The sequence below is a fragment of the Gopherus flavomarginatus genome, chromosome 7 (genome assembly GCF_025201925.1).
Source record: "Gopherus flavomarginatus isolate rGopFla2 chromosome 7, rGopFla2.mat.asm, whole genome shotgun sequence".
Lineage (NCBI taxonomy): Eukaryota > Metazoa > Chordata > Testudines > Testudinidae > Gopherus > Gopherus flavomarginatus.
Genome location: NC_066623.1, coordinates 1,048,342 through 1,073,910, shown reverse-complemented (window position 1 = coordinate 1,073,910; position 25,569 = coordinate 1,048,342). Strand labels below are relative to the sequence as shown.

General features: G+C 49.5%; 1 protein-coding gene and 1 long non-coding RNA gene across 7 annotated transcripts in view; both read left to right on the top strand.

Annotated features, from left to right (window-relative positions):
* The window catches only part of NSD1 (nuclear receptor binding SET domain protein 1), a 133,706-nt gene that overhangs the window by 69,632 nt on the left and 38,505 nt on the right, over positions 1 to 25,569 (top strand). For 5 of the 6 annotated variants that reach the window (XM_050962909.1, XM_050962910.1, XM_050962912.1 and 2 more), the window contains exons 5-11: positions 4,225 to 4,346; positions 4,492 to 4,810; positions 10,548 to 10,657; positions 12,877 to 12,952; positions 14,396 to 14,514; positions 24,619 to 24,762; positions 25,270 to 25,393. In XM_050962909.1, coding sequence (XP_050818866.1) covers positions 4,225 to 4,346; positions 4,492 to 4,810; positions 10,548 to 10,657; positions 12,877 to 12,952; positions 14,396 to 14,514; positions 24,619 to 24,762; positions 25,270 to 25,393 — 1,014 coding nt within the window. The remainder of the gene's footprint in view (positions 1 to 4,224; positions 4,347 to 4,491; positions 4,811 to 10,547; positions 10,658 to 12,876; positions 12,953 to 14,395; positions 14,515 to 24,618; positions 24,763 to 25,269; positions 25,394 to 25,569) is intronic. The other variant, XM_050962911.1, reaches the window with a different exon arrangement.
* LOC127055710 (uncharacterized) lies at positions 17,460 to 21,742 on the top strand. The gene is made up of 2 exons (XR_007775582.1): positions 17,460 to 20,200; positions 21,137 to 21,742. It is a non-coding gene; the product is annotated as an uncharacterized LOC127055710 (long non-coding RNA).

The following is a 25,569-nucleotide window of genomic DNA, read 5'->3' as shown; positions in this document are numbered from 1 at the left end:
ATCCACAGATCCGCCCTCCTGCCCCTTCATGGGATCTCAACCTGGTCCTAACTCGGCTCATGGGACCTCCATTCGAGCCGTTAGCTACTTGCTCCCTGCTCTATCTCTCATGGAAGACCGCCTTCCTAGTGGCCATCACCTCAGCTAGACGGGTGTCAGAACTACGGGCCCTCACAGTAGATCCCCCGTATACGGTCTTCCATAAAGACAAGGTGCAGCTGAGACCACACCCGGCCTTCCTTCCCAAGGTGGTCTCAGCTTTCCACATTAAGCAGGAGATCTTCCTCCCCATCTTTTTCCCAAAGCCCCATTCGTCCCGCAGGGAGCAACAGCTCCACTCGCTAGATGTCCGTAGGGCGCTAGCATTTTATGTGGACAGAACCAAACCGTTCCGCAAGTCCCCCCAGTTATTCGTGGCGGTAGCAGACAGGGTCAAGGGGCTACCGATTTCCTCGCAGAGGATATCTTCCTGGGTTACCTCCTGTATCAGGACCTGTTATGACCTGGCCCACGTTCCGACGGGCCGTGTGACTGCTCACTCCACCAGAGCACAGGCATCATCGCTGGCTTTCCTTGCCCGCGTGCCAATCCAAGAGATTTGTAGGGCGGCGACCTGGTCATCGGTCCACACATTCGCTTCCCGTTACGCCCTGGTTCAGCAGTCCAGAGATGATGCGGCCTTTGGATCTGCAGTGCTCCAGGCTGCGACTTCTCACTCCGACCCCACTGCCTAGGTAAGGCTTGGGATTCACCTAACTGGAATGGATGTGAGCAATCACTCGAAGAAGAAAAGACGGTTACTCACCGTTGTAACTGGTGTTCTTCGAGATGTGTTGCTCATATCCATTCCACATCCGCCCTCCTTCCCCACTGTCGGAGTAGCCGGCAAGAAGGAACTGAGGAGCGGGTGGGCCGGCAGGGCTATATGTCTAGTGCCATAGTGGCGCCACTCTAGGGGGCGACCTGCCGGCCCACTGGAATTGCTGGGGTAAAAAGTTTCCGGCAAACGTGCACGCGCGGCGCGCACAGCTACCTGGAATGGATAAGAGCAACACATCTCGAAGAACAACAGTTACAACGGTGAGTAACCGTCTTTTCCTAATGTCTGATTTGTGTCCATTTATCCTTTTCCATAGAGACTGTCCAGTTTGGCCGATGTACATAGCAGAGGGGCATTGCTGGCATATGATGGCGTATATTACATTGGGGGATGTGCAGGTGAATGAACCAGTGATGGTGTGGCTGATCTGGTTAGGTCCTGTGATGGTGTCGCTGGTGTAGATATGTGGGCAGAGTTGGTATCGAGGTTTGTTGCATGGATTGGTTCCTGAGCTAGAGTTACTATGGTGCGGTGTGCAGTTACTGGTGAGAATATGTTTCAGGTTTGCAGGTTGTCTGTAGGCAAGGACTGGCCTGCCACCCAAGGCCTGTGAAAGTGTGCGATCATTGTCCAGGATGAGTTGCAGATCCTTGATGATGCGTTGGAGGGGTTTTAGCTGGGGGCTGTATGTGATGGCCAGTGGAGTCCTGTTGGTTTCTTTCTTGGGTTTGTCTTGCAGTAGGAGGCTTCTGGGTACACGTCTAGCTCTGTTGATCTGTTTCCTTATTTCCTCGTGCGGGTATTGTAGTTTTGAGAATGCTTGGTGGAGATTTTGTAGGTGTTGGTCTCTGTCTGAGGGATTAGAGCAGATGCGGTTGTACCTCAGTGCTTGGCTGTAGACAATGGATCGTGTGATGTGTCCGGGATGGAAGCTGGAGGCATGAAGGTAGGCATAGCGGTCGGTAGGTTTTCGATATAGGGTGGTGTTAATGTGACCATCACTTATTTGCACCTTGGTGTCAAGAAAGTGGACCTCCCGTATAGATTGGTCCAGGCTGAGGTTGATGGTGGGGTGGAAGCTGTTGAAATCGTGGTGGAATTTTTCCAGAGTCTCCTTCCCATGGGTCCAGATGATGAAGATGTCATCAATGTAGCGTAGGTAGAGAAGGGGCGTGAGTGGACGAGAGCTGAGGAAGCGTTGTTCCAGGTCGGCCATAAAGATATTGGCATATTGTGGGGCCATGCGGGTGCCCATAGCAGTGCCACTGATCTGGAGATATATATTGTCATCAAATTTGAAATAGTTGTGTGTAAGTATAAAGGCACAGAGCTCAGCAGCCAGTTGTGCTGTGGCATCATCAGGGATAGTGTTCCTGACAGCTTGTATTCCATCTGTGTGTGGGATGTTTGTGTAGAGAGCCTCTACATCCATGGTGGCTAGGATGGTGTTTTCTGGGAGGTGACCAATGCATTGTAGTTTCCTCAGGAAATCAGTGGTGTCACGGAGATAGCTGGGAGTGCTGGTGGCATAGGGTCTGAGTAGAGAGTCCATATATCCAGACAGTCCTTCAGTGAGAGTGCCAATGCCCGAGATGATGGGGCGTCCAGGATTTCCGGGTTTGTGGATCTTGGGTAGTAGATAGAATAACCCTGGTCGGGGCTCTAGGGGTATGTTGATTTCTTCTGGTATTAGTGTGGGGAGTGTCCTGAGTAGATGCTGTAGTTTCTTAGTGTATTCCTCAGTGGGATCTGAGGGAAGTGGCCTGTAGAATTTGGTATTGGAGAGTTGTCTGGCGGCCTCCTTTTGGTAGTCAGACCTGTTCATGATGACAACGGCACCTCCTTTATCAGCCTCTTTGATGATAATGTCAGGGTGGTTTCTAAGGCTGTGGATGGCACTGCGTTCTGCACGACTTAGGTTGTGAGGCAAGCGATGTTGTTGTTCCACGATTTCTGCCTGTGCACGCCGGCGGAAGCATTCATTGTATAGGTCCAGACTGTCATTTTGACCCTCAGGAGGAGTCCATGTGGACTCAAAGACTTCACTCTGTTCAGTTTAACAAAGAGAAGTTTGAGGGGTGTCGTGATTACAGTCTAGAAGTATCTACATGAGGAACAAATATTTAATAATTTTCTCTTCAGTCTAGCAGAGAGAGCGCTAACACGATCCAGTGGCTGGAAATTGAAGCTAGACAAATTCAAATGGGAAATCAGGCATATGGTTTTTTAACAGGAAGGGTGACTAACCACTGGAACAATTTACTGACGGTTGTGGTGGATTCTCCGTCACTGGCAATTGTTAAATCAAGGCTGGATGTTTTTCTAACAGTTCTGCTCTAGCAGTTATTGTGGGGCCGGTCTCTGGCCTGTGCTATGCAGAAGGTCACACTGGATGACCACAGTGTTCCTCCTTGCTTCGAAATCTATGAATGGAAGCTTATTTTTCTGTAATACTACAATGCTTTACAAACTATGGAAGGCAGGTCTGTGCCCTGAGGAACGTGCAGTCTGATTGAGGCAGCAAACAGATCAGGCAGCATCATAGCAGCGTGGCGTATTGTGAAGCGAAGTGGAAGAAGTGGCTTTGCAGGAGAGGGAGAGAGACACCTGAAGGCTCTCCCGGGTATAGGATGCTGCATGGGATACAGGTGGGAAGAAGAGAGGCTTCCAAGGCAGCTGCCAGTGAAACTTGGCTTAACTCTAAACTATGTTAAGAAGAGCAACAGCTTCAGTCTTAACGAGTGGGCGAGACTCTGGAATAACAGGGAAAATGGTGTGAAAAGGTTCAGTGGAGGGGGGATCTTAGGAACGGGAGAGCAGACTGAGATTTCCAAAAGTGCCTGTGTAGGATCTCCTGGGGAGGTAGGACTCTCTGACTACCAGTGAGAGTTCAGCGTGCCCGGCTGTCTTGGGCACTTTTGAAAATCTCACCCACTGTGCCAAGAAAGGGTTAATAAGTTTGGAACTAGAATCTACGCTGCAGTGAAAGTTCCACAGTTGGCTGGGATTAGCTGACTCAGGCTTGGGCTGTGGGATATAAAATTGCAGTGTAGACTCAGGGCTCTGAGACCCTGGGAGGGGCAGGATCCCAGAGCCCAGGCTCCAGCACAAGCCTGAAAGTCTATGCTGCATTTTTATAGCCCACTGAGAGAGTCAGCTGACCCAGCCAGCTGCGGCTGTGCCACAAGGCTTCTGTCACAGTGCAGACAGGCCTTAAAGATAACGATTTGTCAAAGAGAATCAAGTGAAGGACTTTTCTCCTCTGGATTACACTACCTTTTCTTCATGGTGCTTCTGGAAAATAGTGCTGGAGCAACCTCTGCAGACAGGCTAGAAGGAGATTTCATGCCAGCCTTTTGCTCTTCTCAGAAACTTCATCCTGAAGCTGTTTTCTTTTTTCTTAGCATATTCGGAAAAGAAACGCCTTAGAAAGCCGAGCAAACGGCTTCTGGAATATGCAGAAGAATATGATCAGATATTTGCACCTAAGAAAAAATCAAAGAAGGGCCAGGAGCAATTGCAAAGGGTAGGTGAGAGCATTGTGCTGCTAACTCCCATTCTGTGGTTTTGCTCTCGGGCTCTGGTTTGTATCCCCGCAGTACGTTGTTTGTGTTCTTGCTGTGCGTAGCAATGGACAGGTTAAACCCACTTCCATCTGTATCTGCTGCTAGGTGACTTCCCAGGAGAGGTCTGAGTTCAAGGGAGGGGAAAGGCTTCAATCACGATGCAGGCGTGGAAGTGATCTCCGAAATGTGCAGCTGGAGCGGAACCCTCTGGTGTCAACTCCATCTTCCTCTTCAACCAAAGATGCTCCTCCAGTTCTTGAAGCAGAACATTTGCTGTTAGAAGAGCCAGTGTCCCATTCCTCTGAGCCCACTGACCTACTCGTAGATGGACATTCAGACTTGCCGGAGCTAATGTTATCTTCCCCTGATGTGTCTGAAGTTTCTGCTTGTTCTCTGGAGGCAGAGGAACGTTTCCTGAAATCAGGTAAGCGATACGCAGCATGCCTCCCTTCCGAAATGTGCACGTCTGCTTTGCATCCAGCGGCAGGAATTCTGACTCAGATCTGTGTTGGGAAGCTGAAGAACAGCTTTCTGATTTCTGTTTTGTTAAACTCAGTAATGTGGCTGTAAGCAAGTAAGCATAAATTATAAACTTGGTAGCCAAATGAATCAGCTGCTCACTTCACATTTCCTAGCATTGTCCATAATGTGATGTGCTCTCCGCATACTAGGTGTTTATCCAAACCTGGGTATTCAGAACTCCCTCTTCTTCGTCGAGTGCTTGTTTCATGTCCATTCCAATCAGGTGTGTGCATGCCACGTACACCACAGCCGGAAGATTTTCCTCCAGCAGCATCCGTAGGATCGGCCTGGGCGCCCCCTGGAGTCGCACCTTCATGGTGCCCAATATAGGGCCCTTCCGACCTGCCACCCATTCAGTTCCTTCTTGCCGCCAGTGATGGCTAGCTGGAACTTCCCTTGCTCTTGCTTCTGCAAGCGCCTTTAGCAGTGTCCCTCCTCCATGTGCAGTGCACCGGTGCCGATGGCGCGAGTCAGCTCCTGGAAAGGAAACTAAGGACTCCCGGCGCCGACACGGCACTGAACATAAGACTCTAGTAGGTGCCGATCTGTATCCCCGGTGCCCCGGAAGAAAGAGGCAGGAGAGAGGATGCTCTTCCCCTCCTAAGCCTAAGGAGCCAGCGGCAGGGAGGCCTCAGCCCATCCAGCCTACGTTGGGCCCGGCAGCATCCAGGGGCTCGTTGACTCCTGCCTGTAAGAAGTCCAGTCGAGTCCAGCCTATTACTGTTCTCTGTACTGTCAAGGACGGGACATTCAACTCCCCTTCACTCCGGAGACTTTTTTGAGGCAGCGCAGGACCTTGTTTGCCTGACAACTCCACCTTCCCCAAGGAAGGACGAGGCACCAGTGTCAGCCAGGCTGCCTGTTCCCTCTAGGGGCAAGCGGTTGATGATGTCATGCTGCTACCCATCTCCAGCATGCCACTCCCTAGTGCTGACCACCCATGGGGTGGGGTGGGGGGACAACAGACAATATCAGTTCCCAGAGGTTTGGCACTGCTCTTCTGCACCAGCTAGTACCTCTCCTTCGTGGTCATCTTTTTTTGGAGCTCAATCGTTCGGATAGGTCCAGCAGCAGGAGGTCTAGATCTTGGTGATGCCACACAGGAATTTCAGGCCACAACATCCGCGGTTTTACCAGCAAAACGGACAGGACAGCTCCTGGAGGAGGAATAGGAGAGGTGGGAAGAGGCCGCACCCATCCTCAGGCCTGACCAAGTCTTCAGAAGGCCAGAAACAGGCTGTTTGAAGGCGCGCATGAGGACGACGTACCAGATCAAGAACTGGATCTACCCCACCTTACCTTCTTGTCCCGACTATCCCCTTTGTACCGTGCATGGTCCTCGGACTGCTGGGTGCTCCGCATGGTAGAGAGGCGATACTCCATCCAATTCTGTGCCCTCTTGCCCTTGCACCCCCCTTCCACCCCCGTTCCCAGTCCCTCTTCAGGGAGCCCTGTCACGAGCAACTCCTTACACAGGAGGTGCACTTGCTCCTTTTGCTTGGGGCAGTGGAAGAGGTTCCCCAGGAGCAGAAGGGTGAGGGCTTCTATTACCGGTATTTCCTAATACTGAAAGCCAAGGGAGGGCTCAGGCCCATCCTAGATCTGCGAGAACGCAACAAGTTTGTGAAGAAACTCAAATTCCGCGTGGTCTCTTCGGCCTCCGTCATCTCCTCACTGGGTCCAGGAAACTGGGTCTCCACCCTCGACTTGACGGACATGTACTTTCACATAGCGATAACTCCGTCCCACAGAAAATACCTCAGGTTTGTGGTGAACAACAGCCACTGCCAGTACACAGTCCTCCCGTTCGGCCTGTCAGCGGCACCTCGAGTATTCACCGAGTGCGTGGCAGTCGTGGCCACGTTCCTGCACAGGCGATGTGTACAGGTGTTCCTGTACCTCGACAACTGGCTGATCAAGGGCCAGGTAGAGGGTCAAGACACCTTCATAAGAATGACATTCAATGAACCAGGCCCCCTACCAAAAAAGAGTAAATCAAAGCTGTCCCCGGTTCAGAGGCTAGGGTTTATAAGGGCGGTACTAGACTCAACACAGGCCAGAGCGTTCCTTCCCGAAGTGGGGCTTTCCCCAAATAGAGACATCATTCGAGGTCTCAGGCAGTTCCCCACCACTACAGCAAGGAATTGCCCGAAACTTCTAGGACACATGGTTGCGTGTACCTGCTTAGTACAGAGGTGAGACTCAGACTTCGGCCTCTTCAGTAGTGGCTAGCATCAGTGTATCGGTCAGGACCATTTGGACAGGATCGTAACCCTGCCTTGCCCAGTACTCGACTTCCTCCTGTGGTGGCTTGAGCCGCAGGTGGTATGTGCAGGGGGGTCCCCTTCACCAGCCCCCAGCCATCCCTCTTGCTAGTGATAGATGTGTCAGACTTGGGCTGGGGGACACATCTGGAGAGCTCAAGACACAGGGCCGCTGGTCTCAGGTGGATCTTGCTCTGCACATCAATGTCAGAGAGCTGAGAGAGGCGTGCCTGGCATGCCAGACTTTCTGAGCCCACTTAGCAGGGAGATGTCTGTCAGGGCTGATACACAACACCATGGCAATGTTTTATATCAACGAACAGGGGGTTCACACTCCTCTCTCCTGTGCCAGGAAGCCTTCATGCTGTGGGACTTCTGTGTAGAGCGCTCAATAAACCTGCAAGCATCGTACCTCCCTGGAATACAGAACGAACTGGCAGACTATCTCAGCAGGTTGTTCCATGGCCACAAGTGGTCCCTTCGCCTCGATGTCATTAACTCAATCTTCCATCAGTGGAGCTTTCCCCAAATAGATCTGTTCGCATGCCACATGACGCAGCAGGAGATGTCAGCGATTCCATTCCTTCCTGAGTCACAGCCCAGGTTCCATCACGGACGCGTTCCTCCTCCCATGGGGAGGCCATCTCCTATGCACATTCCCACCCGTCCCTCTTGTTCACAAGGTGCTCCTCAAGATTTGCAGGGACTGAGCTTTGGTAATATTGATAGCTCCAGCCTGGCCCCACCAGCGCTGGTACACATCGTTCTTGGAAATGTCCATGGAAACCCTGGTCACCCTGCCACTCTTCCTGGACCTAATCATGCAGGATCACGGCCGCCTCCAACATCCGAACCTCAAGTTGCTCCAACTCACTGTGTGGAAGCTCCATGGCTGAACGCAGGGGAGCTCTCCTGCCCTAATCAAGTCAGACAAGTTCTCCTTGGCAGCAGGAAACCCTCCACGAGAGCCACCAACCTTGCCAAGTGGAAGAGATTTTCAATCTGGTCAGAGCAGCACCTCCTGTCCCTGACGCTCACCTCAGTGCCACTTATACTGGACCATCTTCTCCCTCTCAAGCAGCAGGGGCTGTTGATGTCATCAGTAAGAGTTCACTTGGCTGCCATCTCCGCCTTCCACCCAGGTGCAGAGGGCTGCTCGGCCTTTGCCAACCCAGTGGTCAGCTGTTTCCGTAAAGGTCTCGACAGGCTATACCCACAGGTCCGACAGCCTGTCCCGGCTTGGAACCTTAATCTGGTCCTTTCCAATCTTATGGGATTGCCATTTGAGCCCTTGGCAGTGTGCTCCCTGCTCTCTCGCTCTCGTTCAAGGTGGCATTTCTGGTGCCGATAACCTTAGCTAGGAGGGTGTCTGAGCTCAGCCCTAACATCAGAGCCCCGTTACACTGTGTTCCATAAGGACAAGGTTCAGCTCAGGTCTCACCCGGCTTTTTTCCCAAAGGTGGTCTCCCAGTTTCACATCAACCAGGACATCTTCCTCCTTGTATTCTTCCCTAAGCCACAGTCCAGCGCCAGGAAGCAGAGATATACCTATCTCGTAGAACTGGAAGGGACCCTGAAAGGTCATCGAGTTCAGCCACCTGCCTTCACTAGCAGGGCCAAGTACTGATTTTTTGCCCCAGATCCCTAAGTGGCCCCCTCAAGGATTGAACTCCAACCTTGGGTTTAGCAGGCCAGTTCTCAAACCATGGAGCTGTCCCTTTTGGCTCGAGGCTTCACTCATATGTCCACAGAGCACTAGCCTTCTACATCGAGAGAATGAAGCCGTTCTGAAGGTCCATCCAGTTATTCGTGGCGGACAGAATGAAAAGTCTTCCTGTCTCCTCTCAGCGTATCTCATCATGGATCACGTCCTGCATTTGGGAGTGCTGCGACTTGGCAAAGGTGCCTGCTCCTTCAATCAATGCGCACTCCCCCAGGACTCAGGCCTCCTTAGTGGCATTCCTGGCACAGGTTCCCATCCAGGAAATCTGCAGAGCAGTGACGTAGTCCTCCATACACTCTTTCACCAGCACTATGCGGTCACCCAGCAGGCCCGAGATGAACAGTGCTTCTGTCAGTTGAAGACTCCAACCCCACCTCTTGAACTTAGGCTTGGGAGTCACTTGATTGGAATTGACATGAACAAGCACTTGAAGAAGAAAAAAACGGTTACTCACCTTGTAACTGTTCTTCAAGATATGTTCATGTCCATTCCAATACCCACCCTCCTACCCCTCTGTTGGAGCAGCCAGCAAGAAGGTGAGTTGGCAGAGCTCTATGTTGGGTACCATGAAGGTGTGACTCCAAGGGGGTGCCCAGACCAACCTGAGAGATTGTGTCTCTAGCTGGCTGAAGATATGAACTATGATGTAATAATGTAGATCTCAGGCTCTTGGGGTAGCAGTATGTCCTTGGCTATGGTGACAGCTCATGATTTTTAGGAAATGCTCAGTGCAAATCGATTCAGAACATGCCTGCTCGGGGAAAAGTTTTCCGTCTGGCTTGCTCGCAGCGCGCACACACCTGTTTTGGAATGGAGATGAACAACGCATCTCGAAGAACAACAGTTAAAAGAAGGTGAGTAACCATTTTTTCTGATCATGTTTATCTCTGCATGGATGCTGCTTGCAACAGTTATTCCTGTTAGTCTGAAAGTTTTTTGATGTCCCCAAAACATTTTGGATAAACAGGATCCTAGTGTAGTTGCTGCATCTGTATGAGGCAGATGCTTGAGTTAGGCTTCATCTGTCCCCCTGATTGTGAGACCAGAAGCACTGTTGCTATGGTCTGAAAAATTGCCCCAAACACTTACACCAGCAGCTGGACCCTCATTCACCTAAATGCACCAATACAGAATCAAATATAGAAGTTCATAAAATGTAATTTTTGAAGTCATATCAACTTGATGGTAATATGTGAACACATAACAGTGCAGACAGCTGGTGTTCCGGATGGAGGTGGAGATACATGGGTGGTGGAAGGGAACTCGATGAGATAGAGAAGGGGACTGCTGAGGGGTGGTCAGTGGGCTGTTGAATGATGTAGCTGCTGATTGCCTGGCTCTCTCCAAGTTGCGTTGCTGGCGTGTGCTGTCTGACCTAACAGCTCCGGTTTTTCTGTGAGTTTGTCGTTGTTGTTTAAATGTCAGTATTGTGGTAAAACCTAAAGAGCACAGCCAGGTTGAGGTGTGTAATGCTGGGTGCTCCACACATGTAAAATACCGAATAGTCACTGCCTCATAGAGCCTGCAGTCTGAGACACAAGGAGTAGCAGGCAGATGAGGTTTTAAATGTCAGTTGGTATCTGATAATGGATTTTGTTAGTCTGAATCCACTTAAAAAAACTGTATTTTTCCTAACTCGAACTTTATTGCAGGGAACTTGGAGAGGAAGCGTCAGAGGAAGCCAACTAAGAAGCTCTTGGAATCCAATGATTTGGATGCTGTGTTTATACCAAAGAAGGAGGGGTGGGCTCCTCCAAAGAAGGTAGGTTCCTTCCAGCGGCCCCTGAATGCCAGCTGGCAGTTAAATACTAGACCCCAGATTGTGTCTCTGGCTGGCTGCAGATATGAACTATGATGTAATAATGTGGATCTCAGGCTCTTGGGGTAGCAGTATGTCCTTGGCTACGGTGACAGCTCATGATTTGTAGGAAATGCTCGGTGCAGATTGATTCAGAACATGTTATACAAAATCTCCTCTCAGATTCATCCTAACTAGCATCGCTTCCCGACAGTACTAACAAAAACCTTTCAGCACCAGGTCAAGTTTTGCCATATGAGCCCTGTGCTGAGTCACCACATTTTGGTTTGCGCATTACGGTGAATAAAACAATTGAAGTTAGATAAGGAGGGAAACAACTTTGCTTCTAATGGAGACTGGATAGTTTCTGCTGTGAAACATCCCTCTCCTTTAATTTGCATTGGCAAAGGAAACTCCAGGAGCTCAGCAGGAGACCCAGGTGGAAGTGCTCTACAGTAGACTTCCAGCTGGAGAGCAGGGAGTCTCCATGTGTTCTATTCTGTTGCTTCTTTATCTTGATCCTGAGGTCCTAGCCTCAAAATTTTCATATACAAAATTTTCTCTGAAGTGATGATGACCTTTCTCTCATTACTCTCCTCTGCGAGCTAGTGAACATCAGACTGTGTCTTAGCTGGGTCTCATCAAACCTGTTCTTTAAATTGATGGGGTTCCGATGGTATGAAAGGTTCAAGTAGCTCTCTATGGCCCTGAATTCTGATGTTTAAAGGAAAATCACTCATTGGTCTCTAATGTTCACCAGGCAACATGATTTCAAAAAATGAGATAAAAATACTCAGACTTTAAGGTCAGAAGGGACCATCATGATCATCTAGTCTGACCCCTGCACATTGCAGGCCACCGAACCTCTCCACCCTCTCCTGCAATAGACCCCTAACCTCTGGCTGAGTTACTGATGTCCTCAAATCATGATTTAAAGACTTCAAGTGACAGAGAATCCACCATTTACCTTAAGTTAAACCGGTGAGTGACCCATGCTCCATGCCGCAGAGGAAGGCGAAAAACCTCCCATGGTCTCTGCCAGTCTAACCGGGTGCAAAATTCCTTCTCAGCCCGAAATATGGTGATCAGTGGGCGAGAACCACCAGCCTGACAGGTGGGAAGGAATTGTGCGTAGTAACTCAGAGCCCCACCTCTGGCCTGTGGAGCTGTTCACTAATAGTGGTAATGGATGAGCCGTATGGCCTTACAGGCAACCCCAGCGTAGTGCCCCTTCTATAGCAAGCTCAGTCTGGAAGGCAGTTAGTTTTTTTGTCCCCACTGCTCCCCTGGGAGGCTGTTCCAGAACTTCTCTCCTCTGGTTGAAAACCTTTATCTAATTTCAAGCCTAAACTTGTTGATGGCCAGTTGATATCCGTTTGTTCTTGTGCCAGTATTGGCCCTTAACTTCAATAACTCCTCTCCCTCCCTGGTGTTTATCCCTCTGATATATGTATAGAGAGGAACCAGATCTCTCCTAGACCTTCATTTGGTCTAGGCTAAACAAGCCAAGCTTTGTGAGTCTCCTCTCATAAGGATCATTCTAGTAGCCCCTCTCTGCACCTGTTGCAGTTTGAATTCGTCTTTCTTACACACAGGAGACCAGAATTGTGTAGGTTTTGTGCCTACCCAAGAGCCCTTGCCAATTTTTGTGGGTTTGTAATTGCATTTTCTGTTTCGAAAGATGTTTCTCTCTCCCTTGTTGCTGCGTGAAGCCCCCCAGACAACGGGATTGTTAATGGTATTGGTGCAGTAGCACCAGGAGATCAGTTCCCCGTTGTCCTAAGCCCTGTATGAATATATGGCAAAGAGACAGGCTCTGTCCCAGTGAGCTCACTGGCTAAGTGTACGATGAGAGACAACAAGTGGATTCAACAAACAGATGGGCAGCACAAGGAAGCAGTGAGATGACACTGCTCAGCATGATCAGCAGCAGCAGCCAGAGCAGTCCAGCTGGCCAGCCAGTGTTGACTTGCTATATGCAGAGATTTGTCCAACACAAAGCAAATGAATTGAAAGTTGACAGGATCCTGTTTTCTCTGATCTCTTTCAGTTCGTTGGAATCTGAAATATTACTTGTAAGAGCAGTTCATAAAAATGTTCAGCTTGAGTTGCTCAGGAAAACACATCTCCTTGCTCGTTTCTGAATGCAGTTGGTAAATTGTTTCAATCTTGTTTATTCCCAGTGTTTTGATGCTGGCCCTCTGGAGAGTGACCTTTCTGAATTTTATGCCACGCCCCAGTTTTTGGATCTCAGAGAAGGTAGGAAACACTAAGCATCTGCAGTGAAGCCAGGAGCTGCTGGTGCCATTCCTGGGGTGGTCTGTACCAGGGCTCTTGGCAAACCACGTTACTTAGTGCCTGTGGCAGAAGAGCATGTGTATATATCGCGCCCAGTCAGGGTCTGCAGAGGGCATTTATCTCTCAGGAGAACTAAGTGATTTGTTCAAAGTTGTACCATCCCCTCCACCCCTACACACACACTCCCCCCAAGCTCTGTAAAGGGTGACATTGGTGAAGAGAGCACGGTACAGATGTGAGCGGCTCTCTGTATCCAGAGCACTGGCCTGCAGTGGGGCTGGGGTTAGATGGGTGCTTTCTGTTTGCTCAGATAGAGGTTTCTCAGTGCAGTTTTTTTCCTGAGGTCCTGCCAAGTTGTTACTGATGTTGAGTTTTTGTGAGTACTGAAATGTAGGGATTTCGGTCTCTCCTGAAAGCCAGTTTTTGAAAGCCATGTGTTCTGGAAGGGAGGAGGCAGTGGGAATTTCCATACCCGCCCCCTCCCCAAAGACGGTGGCCTGTGGAGCCAGATTGGCTTTTTCTCTAGCACCTGTCACCATGCAGGTGCCAAGCCAGCATGTTACACTCTGCTGTGATTGAATACGGATGGTGGATATTGTGCGCTCAGTAATAGCTCTTGCGCTGCCTGGGCAGCGACCGAAGGAGTAATGCACTGGACTCCCGATTTGATTGCTTTCATTTATCAAAAGATGGCAGCGCATCTTCCCTTTCCTGTGGAAGGTGGAGATACTGGACACAAACACCTTCCATGCAAGGCAGCATCTCTGCTGCTCCATGCCCCTGCAGGCCAAGACCCAGTGTGGGATTCACACCCCTAGCCATTGGCCCAAAGTGAGAGTGTTACTGAGTGTGCCTCCTGCGGCTGTTGTGGGGACCTTGTGCCACGGGGAGCCCTGTACCAGGCTCAGCGGGGGCTGATCTACCAGCAGAGAATTTTGCAGTTATATTGCACTGTTTTCCTCCCTTGAGCCAAAGTCAAGGAGGTTTGAGTTGCAACACTTAGGGAATGGGGACAGTTGATCAGCATTTGGATTAATAACTTAAAAATCTCTAAACCTCTCGCAGTACTTTGAGCTGGCTGCAGTCTCCTGGAGTCTCAGGGAGAGCAGGAATGGTTTTGTTTGAGTTTTTCTGCTGCCATGCCAAAACCAATCTGAATCCGCATTTCCCAGGTCCATGCCCCTGTGAGGGGCTGCAGGAACAGGAGGTGTCACCAGTGCAGCCATTTGGGAACTGCATTCCAAGGCATTGCCTGCAGGCTTGTACTGGACCTGGCCTCATTATCTGTTAGTGCAGTGGGACAAGTTCGGAGCTTCCCAGCCTGAACTGCAAAATTCACTGCACTGCTCAGGGCCAGGAGAACCGTTATTTCTCCATTGTCTTAACAGATATCTCTCCCATCAGCTCTTGACAGAGTCCCTGAGAAGCAGAGAAAGCGCAAGAGACAGCGATACTCCCCATCCACAGCGCAGTACAAGAAAGGGAGGAGTGAAGATGCACTGGGGGAAGCTCCCAGTTCTGAGGTACTGTTAGTCCTCCTACGTGTTGCAAACTTTATCAAGGAACCCTTTAACCTCATAGACTCATAGACTTTAAGGTCAGAAGGGACGATTATGATCATCTAGTCTGACCTCCTGCACAATGCAGGTGACAGAATCTCACCCATCCACTTCTATAACAAACCCCTAACCTATGTCTGAGTTATTGAAGTCCTCAAATTTGTGGTTTGAAGACCTCAAGCTGCAGAGAATCCTCCAGCAAGTGACCCGTACCCCATACTGCAGAGGAAGGCGAAAAAACTCCAGGGCCTTTGCCAATCTGCCCTGAAGGAAAATTGCTTCCTGACCCCAAATATGGTGATCATTTAAACCCTGAGCATGTGGGCAAGACTCACCAGCCAGCACCCAGGAAAGAATTCTCTGTAGTAACTCAGATCTCAACCCATCTAACATCCCATCACAGACTACTGGGCATACTTACCTGCTGATAATCAAAGATCAGTTGCCAAATTAATTGCCAAAATTAGACTATCCCGTCATGCCATCCACTCCATAAACTTATCAAGCTTAGTCTTAAAGCCAGGTACGTCTTTTGCCCCCACTACTCCCCTTCGTCTAATTTCAAGTCTAAACTTCCTAGTGTCCAGTTTATATCCATTTGTCCTTGTGTCCACATTGGTACTAAGCTTAAATAATTCCTCTCCCTCCCTAATATTAATTCCTCTGATATATTTATAAAAAGCAATCATATCCCCCCTCAACCTTCTTTTGGTTAGGCTAAACGAGCCAAGCTCTTTGAGTCTCCTTTCATATGACAGGTTTTCCATTCCTCGGATCATCCTAGTAGCCCATCTCTGAACCTATTCCAATTTGAATTCATCCTTCTTAAACATAGGAGACCAGAACTGCACACAGTATTCAAGATGAGGTCTCACCCGTGCCTTGTATAACAGTACTAACCCCTCCTTATCTCTGCTGGAAATACCTCGCCTGATGCATCCTAAAACTGCGTTAGCTTTTGTAACAGCCATATCACATTGGCGGCTCATAGTCATCCTATGATCAACCAATACTCCGAGGTCCTTCTCCTCCTCCGTTACTTCCAGCTGATGTGTCCCCAATTTATAACTAAAATTCTTATTACTCCCTAAATGCATGACCTTGCACTTTTCACTATTAAATTTCATCCTATTACTATTACTCCAGTTTACAAGGTCATCCAGATCTTCCTGTAGGATATCCCGGTCCTTCTCCGTGTTAGCAATACCCCCCAGCTTTGTGTCATGCGCAGACTTTATTAGCACATTCCCAAGGTCAGTAATAAAAAGATTAAATTAAGATTTGGTCCCAAAACTGATCCCTGAGGAACTCCACTAGTAACCTCCTTCCAGCCAGACAGTTCACCCTTCAGTACGACCCGTTGTAGTCTCCCCTTTAACCAGTTCCTTATCCACCTTTCAATTTTCATATTGATCCCCATCTTTTCCAATTTGACTAATAATTCCCCATATGGAACTGTATCAGATGCCTTACTGAAATCGAGATAAATTAGATCCACTGCATTTCCTTTGTCTAAAAAATCTGTTACCTTCTCAAAGAAGGGGATCCGGTTGATTTGGCATGATCTACCTTTTGTAAAACCATGTTGTATTTTGTCCCAATTGCCATTGACCTCAGTGTCCTTAACTACTTTCTCCTTCAAAATTTTTTCCAAGACTTTACATACTACAGATGTCAAACTAACAGGCCTATAGTTGCTTGGATCACTTTTTTTCCCTTTCTTAAAAATAGGAACGGTGTTAGTAATTCTCCAGTTGTATGGTACAACCCCTGAGTTTACTGATTCATTAAAGATTCTTGCTAATGGGCTTGCAATTTCATGTGCCAGTTCCTTAAACTTCATCCAAGAATATTAATCTGGGCCCTCCGATTTTGTCGCATTAAACTGTTGGAGTTTGGCTTCTACCTCGGATATGGTAATATCTACCTCCATATCCTCATTCCCATGTGTTATCCTTCCATTATCCCTAAGCTCCTCATTAGCCTTATTAAAGACTGAGGCAAAGTATTTATTTAGATATTGGGCCATGCCTAGATTATCCTTAACCTCCACTGCATCCTCAGTGTTTAGTGGTCCCACTTCTTATTTCTTTGTTTTCTTCTTATTTATATGGCTATAGAACCTTTTACTATTGGTTTTAATTCCCTTTGCAAGGTCCAACTCTACATGGCTTTTAGCCTTTCTCACTTTATCTCTACATGTTCTGACCTCAATAAGGTAGCTTTCCTTGCTGATCACTCCCATCTTCCATTCCTCGTAGGCTTTCTGCTTTTTCTTAATCACCTCTCTGAGATGATTGCTCATCCAGTTGATCTACCGTTCCTGCCTATTAATGTTTTCCCCTTTCTTGGGATGCAGGCTTCTGATAGTTTCTGCAACTTTGACTTGAAGTAATTCCAGGCCTCCTCCGCCTTTTGATCCACAAGTTCTCCAGTCCAATCCACTTCCCTAACTAATTTCCTTAATTCTTTAAAGTTAGCCCTTTTGAAATCAAAAACCCCAGTCCCAGATCTATTTTTGTTTATCTTTCCATCTAGTTTGAACTGAATTAGCTCATGATCACTCGAACCAAGGTTGTCCCCTACAATCATTTCTTCTGTGAGGTCCTCACTGCTCACCAAAACCAAATCTAAAATGGCATCCCCTCTTGTTGGTTCTTCAACTACTTGGTGAAGAAATCCATCAGCTATCACACCCAGAAAAATCTGAGTCCTATTATTGTTACTAGCACTTGTCCTCCAGTCTATATCTGGGAAGTTAAAGTCTCCCATGATCACACAATTTCCATTAGTGTTTACTTCATTAAAAACAGTAAAGAGGTCTCTATCCGTATCCAAATCGGATCCCGGTGGTCTGTAGCACACCCCAAGCACTATCTCAGGGGAGGCGCTGGTAGCTTTCTTTCCCCGTGTGATTTTTGCCCAGACAGACTCTGTCTTATCCATTCCATTGCTTCTTATTTCTTTACAGTTAACCTCATCACTGATGTACAATGCTACTCCACCACCTTTGCCTTTATTTCTTTCTTTCCTAAACAGCACAGTCTTCAAGACCTGTACTCCAGTCATGACTACTATTCCACCATGTTTCTGTTATCCCTATAATATCCGGTTTTACTTCCTGCACCAGTAGCTCTAGTTCCTCCATTTTGTTACCTAGGCTCCTCGCATTAGTGTACAGACATCTTAATTTTTGCCATTTGGCTTCACTGACATTCTTTACCCGATTAGGCATAGACAGTCTACCACCAGCATCACCTATTATACTGATATCTACACTACCCTTCCTACTTATGTCCATTCTCCTGCCCACGACTGAGTCCTGTCTTACTTTTGTTTTCTTCCCTCTCAATGTTAAATTCCGGCGTGGAGATTACCTGGCCATCTCCCAACCATCTCCCCCACATTCCTAGTTTAAAGCTCTCTTAATCAGTTGTGACAGCCTCCATCCTAGAAGTCTATTTCCCTCTTTACTCAGGTGAAGTCTGTCCTGAGAGAACAGTCCTCTGTCTGTGAATGCTTCCCAATGGCCATACATCCCAAAGCCCTCCTTATAGCACCACTGCCTGAGCCATCTGTTGCTCGTCATAATCTTGTCACACCTTTGTTGCCCTTTTCTAGGAACAGGCAGAATCCCACTGAAGATCACCTGAGCCTCGATTTCCTTAAGCGTCTTCCCCAGCCTGGCATAGTATCCCTTGATACGTTCCAGCGAGAATCTAGCCGTATCATTCATTCCCATATGAAGGACAATCAACAAATTCTTTCCCACTCCCATTAGGATCCTTTTCAGCCTCAGGTCCACATCCCGTAACTTAGCACCCGGCAGGCAGCACACCCTTCTGTTCTCCGGATCAGCTCTAGTTACAGGCCTGTCTGTTCTTCTCAGTAAGGAGTCCCCAGTCAGGTAGACCTGCCTTTTCCTGGTGACAGTGTGATTCTCCGGTCTGTCCTCTGCTCCCACTGGCTGCAAGTCCTCTCGATTCCTATTCACCCTTGCAATCCTCTGCAACCCATCCCGTATCCTCCTGGGGCTCATATTTGGTGTTATCTCCATTGATTCTTCCCCTCTTCCTGTAGGACTAGCTGCTCTTCTCTTTTTCCTTGCCCTCTCACCTTCAGCGACCACTCCTCTCCTTCCTCAAAATGTCGTCTGAAAAACAAACTCTGCTGCATTTGATTGGCTAGATAGGAGAGAAGAGTGTTGCTCTGAGTTTTAACGGAATGTATCACTTTGAATTAGCAGCTGTTTTTTAAAGACCACTGAAGCTTTGGCTTAATTTTGGGCTATTGCTCAGCTAATTTCACCGTGAGAGACGGTTCTAGGCAATGACAGAGCAGAATTTCATCGAGAGTTTTGCTTTGCCAGTTTGGAAGGTTTTTCGTTCAAATGAAAGGCCTTGGCTGCTGCATCTTGGAATGCTGCCTTCTTGCTTATTGATAAGCAGTACGAACTCTGGAGTGTGGACATCATATGTTGCATTTGCCTCTCATCTGCGTTCTGCACTCCAGCATTAGCTGCAGAGTTGTGGAATAGGGTCCTGAGAGCCATTCGCGAGGTCAGGGCTCTTGGTTGCTTTCTGGCACACCCTTGTTAAAATTCTGCCCCCAATCCAGAGGTCAGAGTTGGGGTGTTTCCCCTGCCCTCAGTGGGGTCACTCCCTCTTCGGATATGTGAAAGCGCCCTGCCAGAGAACCGCTCATAACAGAATCTCTGACAGCCACATTTTGCCTTTTAAGAATGAGCCGGGTCTCACCAAGACATGGCCTAGGAGAGGAGGGACACCTCTGGGCCTCCCACTTCAAATGACACAACGTGAACAGTACCCAGTGGTCAGGATGTATGTCAGGAGCCAGTTCTCGGCATTTCTTATCACTCTCTGTTGCTGTAATGGCTCCCAGTGGTTCACTTGAGCAAGGCAAGCCACTTTGCTGCCCGCTGCCCTGCAGTCTCCCCTGGTGCAGTGCTAGTGGAGCTGGCAAACACAGGTTTGCAGGTTGTCCTCCCACCTCTTCCTCGCTGGGCCCCAGTCATGGCAGCGGTGGTCTTTCTGCAGTAGTTTCTGCTGTCCTGGGAACACGTTTTCTGAGGCCCTGTACAGCTCATTGTGCGCTGTTTCCTGGCAGCTTCCTCTTGTGAGTGCTATGTGTTCTAGCACACCAGTTTCAGAGCAGGTCTCCTAGCAGCCATGGTGTGAGCATGCTGCCAGCTGGCCGGAGACACTTGCGAGGATCAAGGGTGACAAGGAGATCTGTAATTCTGAGTGCCCTGGACTGTGAGTGCGTGTCCAAATGACTTGCCAGCAGGGTAGCCCTCACTCGGGTGCACAGTGTGGAGAGACTGACGCACGTGAAGGTCCAGTACAGCAAAGTGTGGAAGAATAACAGCTGCTCTGGGGCACAGGAAACCTGCCCCTTTCATGCTGAACAAGACCGTATTTTCTGCACTCGCTTGCCTGTGAAACCTGACGCACTATTGGGCAGCGCCAGGCAGGGTGGGTGACAGCGCTGGCATGGGCAAATCCAGGATATGGCTCAGGCCCAGGCCATGCCTGTGAACATGCCAGGCTCTCCAGGACTCTTCAGTGAATCGAAGGCTGCAGAGACAACGGCAGAAGGTTCAGGAAGAGAGGCCTGCCCTTTGTACGAGGTACGTGGCAGTTCTTTACTTTTGCTGACCAGGGCTGGTTTGGCAGACCCAGGGCTGGGGGAGAGCGGCACTGAGTCAGGTTCCTATGAGAAATATTCAGTTGCAAACTCATGAGGAGCAGAAGTCTCCCTTCCACTGTGCACATAGCGACTTCCTACTCCACCCCCTGCCCAGATGGATCCACTCCAGCAGGTTCAGCTACCCCTTCTACATTTGGTTGCGTGGAGCATTGTTCAGGCCCTCAGTGTACAGTGACTGGCTTAGCCATGCATGTGCCTGGACTCAAAAGGGCAGCCAAGCAGGATGGGTTTTTCATTCAAACCCTGAAATAGAGGAGATGTTCTGGCAGGAGCATTCTACTGCAGTAAACCACCCTTGGGGCAGCATGGCCCCCCACACAGGCTACATTGTCTCTGTTGACCCCACAAGAAAGCAGTGCACAATTATCTATCTGCTCTGCTCTGGTCTAGCTGCACAACTATTTCGTTCTGCTTTCCACTGAAAGCATGAAATGCAGGCATAAGCATTATTGATAGCAAACTGCTCGAGGTCAACCACGAGCAACAGGTTTGGAATGGTGGCCCTGTCTAAAGCCTGCAGTGCCCCTCTGCAAGCATGGGGCAGCAGTCCCCAGATTTCAGAGCAATCTCTGGTGATCTTTGCCCTGCTAGATGACTGGCCTTACTAATCAGATCAGGAGTAATACTAATGTCCAGATCCCTCAGGGAAATGCATGGTGCCTCTCCAGCTCCTTGAGCATGTCCTCATGTGTTACCTAGGAGAATATCCCAAATCCTTGCCCTCACTTCCTCAGATAGGTCCTGAGAGTGGCACTAGAATCCCAAGGTGAGCAGGAACCAGAACTATTGCATTCCTTGGTATTCCAAGGGTTTCCAGTGTCAGTAAACCTATTAACCCTCTTCTTCTTCGTTACAGGGACCACTGCTGCATCGCTGAGCAGGAGAGGGATCGGGTGTCTGAGAATGTTAGAGGACTGAATGCCTCACCAGTCCTTGGGGGAAATGGAGAACAAAAGGATCTGTCCCTGGAGCTGCAGGGGGATGTGCAAAGGGGACTTTGCTCATATGTGCAGCTTCCAGGCAGAAGGAGCCAAGTGGGGAGAAGAGGACTCTGACGTAATACGTCCCTCGTTGCAGAGAAAGGAGGGGGCAGGAGCAAGCATTCCGGAGGGAGTGAACGCCTGAGAAAGCACATTCAAAGACACAGGCAGTTGGCGCCATTATCCCATTAAGAGGCCCCTGCATCAGCCCTGTACATACCACCACCTCGTATAGTGCTGCAGTACAGGATGGTGGCAGCTGAGTTTGGTCTGTGCCATACTGGTCTGTTCCTTCCTGTGCATTCCCATGGCATTCTGTCTCTGCCAATGAGCTGGACAGAGCGACTCAGGCTCCCCGGGCCATGCATTCGTACCCCTGTCGTCCGCAGAAGTGCCTGGTGTGTAGTATTATGGTTTTGATCTAGTTTGTAATTGCTGCTGGGCTTCCACTTTTGTGTGCTTAATAAACATGATTTGCTCCATTTATCTCTGTCCCGTACTTTAGTGTGCTGTCAGTGGATCCCTACTTCCTCTGTGCAAACTCCTGTCAGGTTAAAAATGTCTACAGTGACGGTGGCATCTACACAAGGAGAAACGCACTAGCAAAGGAGGCATTGATTAGGGCTGCAGATCTCGCATGGTGTTTTTTAAATCAAAAATCACAGAGTAGCCCTGGGTAATGTAGTAAGAATCGAAGGGGTCTGGGGAAATGGTGTGTGACATCACAGGCTGGAAAAGTCTACTCTCTGTAGCTTTTTATATAAAATACGCATTTTTTCAAGTATTCAAGTTCAATCCACTTTATGACAGTGGTTCCCAAACTTTTTAGCATGGTGACCCACCAACTTCTTATTGTCTTTTATTGTGCCCCACCCAGGGTCCAGATTCCCTGGGGAGTTCCCAACAGGCCAGCATCCTTCCGCTCTGCTGCTGCACGTGCACCCCAGGGGACACTGACCACCCCCGACAGCACCCTCTGCCTGCGCACCACAACCCTAATCCTGGCCTGGTGCAGAGGAGAGGGCCCCAGGAAGGGGGTCTGGAAATGGAATCCACCCTGCATTCACCCCCTAGCAACAGCTCCTGTACCCCGGGACTGGGCTTGGCTTCCCCTTCCAGCCATTGCACTGATGCAGGGGTTGCAGTCCCTCTCAGGTTTGGCCCACCAATCCCTCGGTCATAACAGAACAGCAGCCGGGCCAAATTTGAGTGAGTGGCACTGCAGCCCTGAATGGCAGTTTGCAGTGCCACTTACTCAGATTTGGCCCTCTGTCATCATAGAGGGTGGCCAGACCAAACTTGAGCAGCGGTGCCAACCCATGCCCCAGGTTGCAGTTCCCACAGCAGGGAACCAGGTTCAGCCTCATGGGACAGGAGCTACTGCTTGCTCCCCAGGGCTCACCCTCCGCACCACACCAGGTCAGCGACCCAGCATTTGGGAAACCTGCTTCCGTAAAGTCACAGACACAAGGAAAAGCCCTAGTCAAACAGAAAAATCACAGTATCTGTGACATTGTTACCACCATGACAAACCTGCAGCCCTAGCAATGGTATTTAACAGTAGGGAACGCTGACATTTGCACACCTCAACATGGTCCGTCCCCGCTGCTTTCTCTGCCCAGACAAAAGATGTGGCCCCAGCGTCTCAGGTTTTGTTTTCACACCAAATGCAAGTCACTGCTTTGGGTGGCATTGCTTTTCAGTCTAGCTGCAAATGATTGCTGCAAGAATACCTCACCCTTTGCAGAATACAGCAGACAGCTGGGAAGGGGACTCGTGTTCCTGACTGCCCTGGCATGTCAGCAGCACCTTCCTCTTGCTTTGAGCCTTCCAAACGCACACTGGACCACCACTATGCCTTCTGAGTGTGCAGTTGTACTCAGGGTATGGCTTGGTGAGGCGGGGAGCAGTGGGTATGCAGTGATTCTGTAACACCTCGCTGTCTATGCTGTGGAAAGAGTGTGAGTCTGTCTGCTTCTGAAAAGAGCAGAGTTCTCAAAAATCCTTGTGTGATGCATGTTCCAGGCCATCTTATTGCCTGTCAGAACCAGGTACAGGGCTCCGCTAGGGCTTGGCCACCTTGGAGTGACCGCTTTTCTGGGCTAGACGGGAATGGGCACAGGATAGGCACATGCAATGCACCTGCGCTCCAACAAAATTCAGTGAGCCCAATTCCTCAGATCTCTCAAGAATCTCAGGCACATTTGCCGTCTTGCTCCCATGCCCCGCCACACTTGGTGATTGCCATGCACACCTTCATCTCCATGGCATCCATGGGACATTCCCAACCCCAGGCAGTGCCCAGGGGACCTGGCTTCCATAGGAAAATTGGAACTCTCCTTTCCTTGTGGTCTGCCGCTGTAGAGTGGGGGCCAGCTCCCCATGGAGTTGCAGACAGACTCCTTCCCAGACCTGAAGAGTAGCTCTGTGTGAGCGCGAAAGCTGCTCTATCTCCCCAACACAGGTTGGGCCAATAAAAGATATCACCTTCCCCACCATGTCTCTCCTCCCTGGTTTGGAAGTTCTGCAGCTGCTGCTGCTCGTCTTGGACCTTGCAAGGAATTGGTGACTTAGCTCACTGAGTGATGTGCTGGATTCTCATCACTTGAAGTCTTTAAAGCAAGATTAGATTTTTTCTAAAAGATGCTTTAGTGCCACCGGCAGTTGTGGCCTATGCTATGCAGGAGATCAAGCTAAATGATCAGAAGGGTCCCTTCTGGCCGTATAATCTAGCCTTGCATGTGGATGCAGAATAGAAGTGCACCCTAAACGAAACAGCTTGGGTGGACTCGCTGCACTGGCACAGTTCCACTGGATTGGTTACTAGCAAGCTGGTTCTCTAGCATCGCCCCAGCCAACCTTCCTAGTTAAAATACTGTCCGTGTGCTCTTGGCGCTCTGACACGCAGAATGAAATAATGGTTAATTTGACCATGCTCTGCTCATTTGCATCTCATCCAGTGGAATGTGTACACAGTGCCTTGAGGAAGCTTTCTGGCCATAGCGGCGGCTCCAGGACTGTTCTGGCACAAAACCGCGTGTTTCCGTCGGGTCAGGCTGGGGCAGAATTAATCCAAAGAGAGAGCCCTGTGAAGATGAGTCATGGCAGCAAGCTAGCCAAATTGAATACCTGCAGTTAAAGCACAAACCAAAACTTCCTCCCTCATGAAACCTCAGAGTGGAGCAGTGTGGAGGGCATTTTTCCCAGGGTATTAAGGGTCCTCTGCGGGCAGGATGAGAGTTAGAGGCACTGTTTGCAGCCCGCCTGAAAACCTGTATGTGTTTGATAGCCAAACTAACAGTCCAGAGGGTGGGCCAGGGAGTACTGACCGTCTGAATTCTGGATTTCTTTTCTAAAGGGGGAGATACCTATCCATGGGAGTGCTACAAGCCCCAAGGAGCTCAATGAGGATGGCTCTGAGAATGACCATGGAGTGCCTTCATCCAAAAGGATGCAGGGGGAGCGAGGAGGAGGAGCAGCCCTCAAGGAGAATGTTTGTCAGGTATTGAGCTAAGATCTTTGAGTGCACCTTTGCAGCACTGATGGTGATGTTGGGCAACGATGCAGCACACTAATCCCCTGGCTAACAAGGTAACCTTGAAGCAGATCTGATTGAGTTAATTAATGTTCTCTGGATCCTTGGTGATGGCCCCTCTTGTCAGGAGCCTTGGCTGTCCAGTTATTCACTTGCGCTTGCACTGACTGGACACTTTGCACCTCCCTTGTGTGTAGATGCGGCATGACTGCTCTGCAGCGGGCTCCGGGTGCACTGTCCCTGCAGTGGTGGGATGGGAGCGAGGTGGCTGGGAATGAAGTGGGATCTATTTAAGCCATTGCCTCACAATGGAGTCTCAGGGAGCAGTGGTGGTGGTGGCACTCTGTGAGCTGACATGAAGGGATTTCTGCAGGGGTTTCTCGTGGCACTCTCAGCCAGCCTGCTAGCTGCATGCCGTGTGTGTCTAGCCAGGAGTTTGTCCCAGAAGTAATGCTGTGTTCCCTCCCCACACAGATCTGTGAGAAGCCAGGGGAGTTGTTGCTGTGTGAAGCGCAGTGCTGTGGTGCTTTTCACCTGCGGTGCCTCGGGCTCTCAGAAATGCCAAAGGGCAAGTTTATCTGCAATGAGTGTTCAACAGGTATGACGCTGGGTGGGAGGGCAGGCCGCTTCCTGGGTGCTCACGTGGGGTTGCTTTGAAGTGTGTAATTGGCGGAAGGCATGAGACAAATGGCCAGGGCCGGAGAGCATGGAGAGGGTTGGGTAGCTGTGCAGTCCAGGCCAGGAGTTCCTAAGGAGCTGGCCAGTCTGGCTGGA